The sequence below is a fragment of the Chanos chanos genome, chromosome 5, assembly GCF_902362185.1.
Source record: "Chanos chanos chromosome 5, fChaCha1.1, whole genome shotgun sequence".
Classification (NCBI taxonomy): domain Eukaryota; kingdom Metazoa; phylum Chordata; class Actinopteri; order Gonorynchiformes; family Chanidae; genus Chanos; species Chanos chanos.
In genome coordinates this window covers 8,540,723-8,550,809 of record NC_044499.1, presented here as the reverse complement: position 1 = coordinate 8,550,809, position 10,087 = coordinate 8,540,723, and the positions used below count along the sequence as shown (strand labels likewise).

Below are 10,087 nucleotides of genomic sequence, written 5' to 3'. Positions count from 1 at the left end.
CTCCTGGCTAAGGTCTCAAACTTCTATATAACCAGATTGGCTCGTTAAATAGAGACAACAGTAAGCCCAGCAGACGTTCCCCGTAATTTCACAGTTCATACGGTTCAATAATGTGGGGTTCAATAGCCTACCAGAAAAAATTGTGGAAGATATGTGACAGGATTCAGCGCAATCAATCAACGTTCCCCTTTAAAGATTTCCTTCTGTCTGTTCCAGGAATTTTCAGTCTGCCGCCTGTTACCTTCTTACAGTGCAGGTCATACTGAGAAGCTTTTCCACACTGCACGCACACGTGCATAAAACGGTCAGACGGTCAGAATCTTCCTCAAGAGTGTGCAATAATTAGAAAGTATAGGAAATGATGAGTCGACTTTGTGCTTGAAAGGATACTACTACTTCTACAGCTCCAGGTAGAATATCATTGGGGGTGTAGAATTAATGTAATCGAAAAAAAGAACCTCACGCTCATCTTTTCGTCTTCGCAGATCTCGGCATCAAGTTATCGTATATCTGCGCTCATCCTTCATCAGTCGGATCTACTCCACTTGTTTATAAAACTTATACTGTGGCAGTGTATCAACGCAACACAGACAAATCAACTGATTTGCGATTTGTGCGCCTGTCGTAAACCAGTGGAGGTGAAAGTGTGCGCTAGCAGAAGTTGGGGATGCGTACCTGAAGTTACACTTAAAAAAAAAAAAACTCGAATTCATGTCCGTGCATCACGGTGTTAACAGACATGTTCCGAGCGATGCGATTTAATTTCATTGTTGGAGTGGTCGTGCTTATTCAGGTGAAAATGTCCACTGAATATTTGGAACTGAGTGGTAAGTCACCTCCGCTGCACTTCAAGAAATTATCTCACTCTGGAATTTTAGTTGGACGCCTTCTTTGATTTATGTAAAACTGAGAGGAGCCAGTGTTGCAACTGTAACTACTTAAGCGAAGGGTTTAGGTCTCTTATGTCCCTGGCCTGTCTCATGGTTGGGTACGTACAGAAATGTCGACATGTGAAAGAAGAAGACAGTTTATTTCCCGCTGTTTTAATGTACAAAACACGCGTAGGTTAGCGGGCATTAATCTCATGGCAATGCAACGCATTTCCTAAATTTTCTCTATTACAAATATGAGAGTTAGAAATCTGTCGTTAAAACTATTGATTGCTCTTTGCACATATTCCATACAAGACAGGCTCATGTATACTGAGGTTTATTTGGGGTAGCATGTTGAAACTCATTTTTTTATTTAGGATCCGCGTAAACAAGTGATGAACTGAAAATAGAATGCAGTTGAAGATATTTGTTTCGGTATGAGTAGACTTGTCAAAAGCCTATTTTTTGTTTGTCTATCTGTTGCTAATTTCCTGGTTTTAGAATTGTATAATGACAAATATAAGTACTTTTAAGTGGATTCCATGTGAAGTTTTGTGGATTTATCGTATTTAGTTGGTGAATTTATAGTCAGTTAAAACCAACAGATATGGACTGTAATATAAAAAAAAACAGGCTATAGGCCTATATATAGTTTTCTCTCGGCCTTACATTACAAAATATTGTAGCATTATACATCATTTATCTGTTGCCAAATTACTTTTCCTTATAAACTGAAGTACAATCATCTCAGTGTCTTTGATAGAACTGTGTTCTGTTTGGACCGCCTGTGTCAAACAGTTGATTGAAACGCTTCTGTTTGTTCTGGCTGAAACACACAGTGAGCGGAAGGTGCATGCCCAGATGAATAAATTCGCAAGTGACTGACACTTGTTGTGTCTGCAAAGACGACGCTTTGCGTATGTCATACTCACTTGAGAACAGGAAATTCTTTGAGTAAACATCTGGACACCACGCTGATTAACTCTCAGAATCGATTGGCCGAACATCTAACATAGCTAGAATATTCATTCTGAAATAACCCCGACTCCGCTTTCAAAAGAGTTTAGAGGTTATGGGACATAAGAGTAATAACGTAATGACCATGCCAAGAGTGTGCAGTAAGCCTGGATGTAATTCTTCTTGGTTATTATACCAATGTTTAGCTCAAATTTTTCGTCCTTATTATGTTTAAATTAGACTGATGTCAAGGGGGAAAAGCACCGAAACACTGTAGTTTGGCATGTTCAAGAAATGCCAGATGAACATTTTAGATTCCAGGAAACCTGCCCTGGATTCACAGTCTTCAATACTGTTTGGGTAGTGTGTCTTAAAAGTGGTTTTGGGCATCTAGTTTTGTATTTGTGAGCGAACTGGCCATGACAGGTAAATCAGACAGATTGCTGAACCACACAGACTCTGACAGGGAAGTAAACAAAGTCTCCTCTTTGTCAGATTTCTTACTTTTTTTTTTTCAAGTTCGCTTCAAAAAGCCATGTCTCATCTTATTGAAATGTGTTTCTGTATATCTGTCTTTTCCTCGTTAACAGACTTTTCTCTCTGGTTTAAAATGCTTAGTACTTTGTTACAACTCTTTACATGTTAGATGACTTTGCATGTGCTTTTGATTATTCCCTGTGGTACAGTCGGCTCTGTCTACTCTCCTGTTCACTTCCATGTGTGTAATCACACACAGTCTCTCACGGTAAATGCATCGCTGTAGCTAATGTCCATACATGAGCTACCCGAGTGACTGATGATTACTAAGGTGTGAAATAGCTTTTGATTTTCCTTTGAAAGTAACCTAATGAAACAGCTCGGAGCCGTGTGGTTGCACGGTCTGCTTGGTGATGCTGATACACAAAAAATGGTTTAGAAGCTTTGCTTTGCTTCATGGATTATTAAAAGCTCTCAAATAATATAGGTATGGATATCTTGGTACTGTTTTGCAACACATTTATGTCAGAGATGTTTCATTTCCCATCAGGACTAATAATGAGGTCATGACATATTAATCCTGCCCAGCAGCAAAAAGTGCATTGATTAAGGATCTGAAAGATAGACCTTATGGTTACATTATTGTTTTGTGACTATATGACTGAAAATGGGTTCAGAGGTGAGAAGTTGCCAGTGGAGAATGTCATGTCTCTTTCTCCATTCCCCTCTTTTTTTTTATTTCTGTTTCTACACATTCCACGCAGCTTTCCAATGAGAGCTCACGTTGGAATTGACAGTAGAGGTTCGGAATTTGTGCTATGTAATGCACTGAAGAGGAATTTAGATAGGAAGGATACAGCACATGCAGCATCTCTGTACATTTTCCAATGATAGACACATGGAGGCTTTGCGACAGCACAGTCAAAACATGGCCACTAACCCTGTAGTATTCTCCAAGCCTGCCTCTGTGAGGAATGCCAGGCATGTTTTCACCCTCTCTCGTGAAAAAGGGGAGTTTGGGCACGCTCTTCTCATTGGCAGAATGTAAGAATAAGAGTGTTTGCTTGCCCTGTCGTGGAGCAAGCTCCACTGCTAGGACCTTGGAAAACATCTCAGGTTATGCACTCAGTTTAAAAAAATAGGATTGAAATTTGACACATATCTAGTAAGCCATTTGTTGTCAGCTCTCTGGATGTATGGTCTCTCTTCATTGGTTGGAACACTGTATGGTTAGGCAATGGAGGCAGCGTATAACATGTGTAATTGGTCAATTTCCAGGTGTCTCCTATGCGTACACTGAGAGATTCCCTCTTCCTGTGGAGAGTGGTGCTGTGGACTATAGGCACCCCAACAAGAGATGGAGGCGGTGGCTGTCCTCACCAAGCCCACGTCCAGCTGAGGACCAATACCATGACCAAAACAAACCCGACTCAGAACGCTTCCCTGAAATAGTAACTGATGAAACTCGTGACAACACCTCCCAGATTGAAGTATGACGGACAAAATTAAATGTAGTTACATCATCGTGTTTGTCTCACAGTTAAACATTTTAAAAAAGGCTTTTTTCTTAAGTGATGTAGGTTTTTCCGCAGTGTTTGTTGTTTACCTGTACAACTTGCAGGCTTTTTGCTCAGTTGATAACAGTATACAATGTCGTGAAGTGAAATTATGACTTAGTAACAGACTTGGAGAATATGAGTCAGAGTCAGCACATGACCTTGATAAACATTTGATAAACTTAAAAAAAAATCACAGCATCTGGCTTGTCTTTGTTTTTAACCGTGGATCAGATAATGACTGTCATTTGTATGTGGTAGAGCCCTATTTAATTGCTCTGTAGATTTACCATCTGTAGATTTACCATCTGGTAGTCACACAATTATTAACATGTCAGGTAGAAAAGTTTTAAAACTGGATAATTAGCTTGTATTTTTATTTATTTATTTATTTATTTATTTATTTATTTATTTATTGAACAGAGAGACATGGACCACAGCTACTATGTATCCAAAATATATGGAGCTACAGATCCTGCAGGCAAGCATCTGTGGGTGAACATCACACAGATGGACAGAGGAAAAATTCATGGAGTCCTCTCCAACACTCACAGACAAGCTTCGGTACAACCCTGCTGCCAATTGACAGAGTTAAGAGATTAGATGACAGAACAATAAATAGGGGATCTTTGTGTTTAAATTTAGCGAATGTAACCCTTGTTTGACTTTTGAAAGTCTAATGCTTTGTGATTTATGGTCCCTGGATTAGGAGTATTTGTTTCTTTACCTTTAAAAGAATTGCCTATTCTGAGTGATCCATTTCACTAACACAGTTGTCTGTTTGGTGTTCTGCTGCAGAGAGTCAATCTGTCCTTTGACTTTCCCTTTTATGGACATTCATTGAGAGAGATTACCATTGCCACTGGTGGTAAGTAATCCAAGCTCCTGCAAATGCAAAGCTGCCAATTCACAAATGATTGACTTGCTTTATGCTGATTGTTCTCTTAAGTTAATAAATGGCCCTCTTCTTGTCTTGAGCTAATGACAAAGTCACTTCCCTCTCTGATTTCTGTTTAGGTTTCATTTACACTGGAGATGTGATCCACAAGATGCTGACGGCCACTCAATACATTGCCCCTCTTATGGCCAACTTTGACCCTAGTGTGTCCAGGAACTCAACTGTCATTTACTTTGATACTGGTACAGTGAGGTTTCATATAGACTAAAAGAAAAATGTACACATCTGAAAGGTCCTTTTGAACCTAATCTGAGCCCCCCCCAAAAAATCCATCTCTTTATAGGCCCAAAAGTCTGAAGTTAGCCATGCAGCAAATTGAATTACCGGAGAGTTCAATATGGAGACACTATGTAATGTGGTGTATCACTCTAGTCTATTGTCCTCACGTTGTAGGCACAGCTCTGGTGGTGCAGTGGGACCATGTGTATCTCCAAGATGGTTTTGACTTAGGAAGTTTCACTTTCCAAGTCTCACTGCACAGCGATGGCAGGATTGTCTTTGCCTACAAGGAGGTTGTGTTTCCCCACCTTTTTTTAAATTTAAAAAAAAAAAAAAAACAACTAAATTTCATTAAATTTCACCATGCTTTAAATTATTAGCGAGGGGTGTTTAATTAATTAATTAATGACATTAATTGCAACTAACAAAATTGTACTGCTTTTTTTTTTTTCAAAGATTCCCATTGACATCAATCAGATCAGCTCAGTGAACCACCCAGTCAAAGTTGGGCTTTCTGATGCATTTGTGGTGCTTCATAAGATTCAGCAGATACCCAGTGAGTGACTATCGTAAGATACCTCCTCAATGGTAAAGGTCTTTGCAAATGTGGAATCAGGAATTGCAGATTATTATAAATATAATCAGTGTAGTACTTACTCATTGCACTTGGCTCATTTTTCATGTGCAAAAACGTTTCTGTTTTGCATCAGACGTGCGAAGAAGAACGATCTATGAGTACCATCGGGTAGATCTTCCCAAAACCAAGATCACCAGCTCAACTGCTGTGGAGCTGTTACCTTTACCCAGTAAGTTAGAGCCTCAGAACGAAATGCGTCAAACTGAAACGGGAAAGAATTCAGTCCGGCCATGTTGTGGAATGTAATGATACACACAGACCATCTGTACTTTCAGATGCCGTTGAATCTACCAGCAGTAAATCTAGCAAGCATGTGACATTTTTCTGGCTACTGTTGTGCCCTTACCATCCCGTTAGTTTTCCCATAGCTCTTATTTAGACATGTAGAATTCAGTCATTTTGTCAGTGTATTAAATGTGTTTGTTCTTCTCTCTCTCAGCTTGCCATCAGTTCACAAGCTGTGAACAGTGTACAACATCTCAAATTGGTTTCAACTGTAGCTGGTGCAACCGCCTACAAAGGTATGTTACTCTCTACTTCCAGTGACTGAACATGTGAAGCTTCTGTGGATAGGCTGTCCTCTGTGAAAACAGAGAATTACCTCCTTTAAGGCATGTTTCACCAGAACAGAGAATCAATTCAGCAGGTTTTGGAAACAAAAAATCTATCTATCTATCTATCTATCTATCTATCTATCTATCTATCTATCTATCTATCTATCTATCTATCTATCTATCTATCTATCTATCTATCCATCTATCTATACACACACACACACAGACGCACATATATATACACACATAAAATTGAGTTTTTCTCTTTAGTTCTCTTTTGTGTTTTCCTGCAGGTGCTCCAGTGGTTTTGATCGTAATCGTCAGGGGTGGGTCGACAGTGGATGCCCTGATGAGGTTCTGACCCATATCTTCACATTCTGCCTCTGACATCTTTATTTGATGTATATCACTTAGAAATGGACCTTTATGTTGACTCATGTTTAAATCACAACGAAAATTACTGAAGTGTCATCAAAAAACTGATTCAGTATTTATATATTCCTGTTTTACATTGTTATATATATATATATATGTTGTTCCTCCATGTGGAAAGGTGAACCAGAGAATGTTTAGGTCCACACAAATTCTGTAGATTCTCTTTGAATATGGAACAATTTATGGCTTTCAAATTATTTGCTGTTTATATTATTCTTTTTTATTTTATTTTATTTAGGGAAAGAACCAGAGCTGCATCCAAACAGTGAACGCAACAAAACCTTTCATTTTGACCACTACACCAATCATGAAGACAACAGTCATAGACAAAACCACCACATCTACATCATCTCCTCCACCCACAAGTACCACTGCTACCAGCACCACCACCTCGAGAATGTTCAGCACAAGTGCAGCCACCACCCACATCCCCACCAGCATCCCCACTGAAGGTCGGTACTCTCTGGATTGGGTTAAAGGGTTCTTAACGAACCAGGCCCCCTGTCACAGTACCTGACTCCTAAGGAGTCCTTTTTTCCCCAGTCCAAATTTTGGTGCCTGGAACTGATTGGTCGTTCCCAAACTGTTATCAGGAGATGAAATCGAGCTATACGACTCACAGACCATAATCTGTTTTTAATGTTGTTACATGTTGATGACCTCTGTACTGTGCCTTACCTCCATAATCAGGCAATCATCTATTTTTTACCCACTGATTCACCATGAAATGCCAATATCTGAATGAAACTATTTTGCTGCTTTATTGACTTTCTTGGTTACTTCGAGTTGCTCATTCGTTCAGTGAAAAATTCCAGTTGCTTACGCGAAAAATACCACGGTTCACCGTCGTAAGCAAAAAGTGAAAAAAAAAAACAACAAAAACCCTGAATCTGTCTGGCAGAGTTACAGTGTCTTTAATGGTATCCTGCATTCAGGCCATATAATGTTTACAAGCTCTCGTTCATACTTTCTGTCTGCCCCAGAAAACTCTGCTGTGCAGTAAATCTGATAGGAAATCAAAGCCTGACTTATACTAGCTATACTTAACTGCTTTTGGCCTCTGGTAACAGGACCTCACTTTAATTTAAACCTGCATTGCCCCAGGCAATCACAAATAACTTTGGCTGGAGCGAATAACACTTTGTTTTTAGGTTATTAAGTTCTTTTCTATAGCGTAGCATACAAGTAGGGCTTTTTTCCTTTTTGTTTTGTTTTGTTTTTTTACAACACGAGATTCATTTGAAAATCTGAAAATGGAATGGAAATAGAGGTTTTTCCTTAGATACTGAGTTAAAGCAGATGTTTATTTTGTTGCTTTTACTTCAATTTGGTTGAGTCCGTCTTCTTTTTCAGATGACACCAAGATTGCACTTCACATGATTGATGAAGGATGTAAGTCGTGTTTTATGTGTCTTTAAAATGACTTGATGTTTCTTGCGGCCTATTACTGTGTGCTTAAATCTCTCAGACAAATCGGGCCATTTAGGTGCATCAGGCTGAAGCAGACTGCTTACCATGTGGTATTTTTTACAGACCCATCAATCTGTCGGTTTTCACTGTAATATATAGCACAGAACTTAGTCAGAGCTTTTAGCTGACTGTAGTCAGTTAACCAGACATGTTGGAGAAAATGCTAGTTTAGTGGAAAATGATATTATGTGGATGCCTTTCATAAGGTGATCAGTGTTTTAACAAAACTGAATTTTAGTAACATCATTAACAAACATTTCACTCTTTTGGTTTGGGGTTTTTTTGTCGTTTAATTTCACATTTAATTCATGCCAGATGTTAGTACAGATATCTGTTTATGTTCTGATCTTTTAGCCTCACTGTCTGATGACTCAGAGGAACGAAGAGAGGAGCGGTTGCAAACTGGCCTCCTCATCGGCATCCTACTCACCACGGTCCTCATGGTGTCTGCTGTACTGGTCTCTGTGTACATGTACACACACCCTACCTCCAGTGTCAGCCTCTTCTTTATAGAGGTGAGATCACACCAGTTCTGTAAAACCTCAGGTACTCTGGTTGGGCCAGTACCAAGACCAATGATTCCAACGTAGCGGCACAGGGCTAGAAAGAAAATCTGACTAAAGAATATTTTTCCCTTTTTTTTTTTAATGTGATCAGTGCTAGGAGTGTTGTAATGTTTGAGTGCGTTGTTCTTTTTTTCACTTTTTGTCACCTACCAAAAGAAGAATCTCCTGAGTCACTGCAGGTACTTTTTGTTCTGTCTTTTCAGAGACGACCGGCTCGCTGGCCGACAATGAAGTTTCGTAGGGGTTCAGGACACCCTGCCTACGCGGATGTGGAGTCAATGAGTCGGGATAAAGAGGGTTTCATTGTTATGGACTCAAAAGACAGTTTCGTTTTGTCAGACCACAGAGACAGCTTCATAGTGACAGACCAAAAGGATGGTTTCATTGTACCTGACCAGAGAGAACGCTTTCTCGTCATGGAGCGCTGCTGACATACCCAATCGTTTATTACTACTGAGGACTTTAAGATACTTCCATAACCCTCTATTTATTATGCCGTGACAATGATACCAATAAATCAGCTTAATTACTCGTGAAATATCTGTCTGGTGGTCCCTTACTCATTTTGATTGGGAGACACATGTGGGTAAGTTCTCGACCATGTGTTCATCAAAGCATGCTTTGATTTTCTTTTATTTCATTGGTTTGCATGATGAAAAGTCCCAATGAAAACACAACTGTTCCAGTCATTTTAACTGAGGATTATTTAAATGAAGACTAATGATTGAAAATGCAGGATAAATGATGCTACTTTTGAATCATAGCAAATATTTCTGAACAAAAATATTTATTTGTTATTTTTCTTTGTTATTCTTTGTTATATTTGTTATTCTTGGTGATATTTGCAGCTGTAGCTAAATTGTTCTTTTGAAATGAAAACAGATATTCCATGTTCTCTGTAAGAAGATCTTTGTTTTCCATAAATGTAAAACATTAAGCAGTTTTGTATATGCATATTTAGTGGTTGTGATTCGCTAACATGCATTCACTGAATACATGGATTGTGAATCATTTACTTGTCATCAGTTTCTCAAATAATCTATATAGTCTTTTTGAGAACCAAAAATGAATTGCAGTCATAAATGTAAACAAATATTGAATCCATATCTCCTGTTGTTTATCTAGACTCTGTGACTTCTAAGTGAACCACAGTAAAAGATATTAAAGAATGTAGAAAAGTTAGAGAATGCCATATTTATTAACTTACACAAAGTTGAGTCACACATTCACAATAAATTAGAAGTTATATTAATATATATCTTTTGAATAATCCCAATTTATACAGTGCTACACCTAAGATTTTTGTTTTAATTGCTCTAGCTGTTAAATGAACAGTCTGTTTGTGGTTTGTAGCATTTTTTGAAATCCATATGTTTCACACGGACA

General features: G+C 38.6%; 1 protein-coding gene across 1 annotated transcript; it reads left to right on the top strand.

The window, feature by feature from the left end:
• Positions 1–751: 751 nt before the first annotated feature.
• plxdc2a (plexin domain containing 2a) lies at positions 752–9,132 on the top strand. Its single transcript, XM_030774589.1, has 14 exons — positions 752–827; positions 3,585–3,796; positions 4,286–4,426; positions 4,661–4,730; positions 4,880–5,002; positions 5,214–5,332; positions 5,496–5,595; positions 5,750–5,845; positions 6,116–6,197; positions 6,524–6,584; positions 6,979–7,117; positions 8,019–8,057; positions 8,490–8,650; positions 8,905–9,132. Exons 1-14 carry the CDS (start codon positions 752–754, stop codon positions 9,130–9,132), a joined length of 1,647 nt encoding a protein of 548 aa, XP_030630449.1.
• Positions 9,133–10,087: the final 955 nt, after the last annotated feature.

Coding starts and splice junctions, on each gene's coding strand:
- plxdc2a (XM_030774589.1), top strand. CDS start 752: ATGCGATTTAATTTCATTGTTGGAGTGGTCGTGCTTATTCAGGTGAAA. Junction 5,596..5,749: donor TAAGATTCAGCAGATACCCA/GTGAGTGACTAT, acceptor GTTTTGCATCAG/ACGTGCGAAGAAGAACGATC. Junction 5,846..6,115: donor GGAGCTGTTACCTTTACCCA/GTAAGTTAGAGC, acceptor TCTCTCTCTCAG/CTTGCCATCAGTTCACAAGC.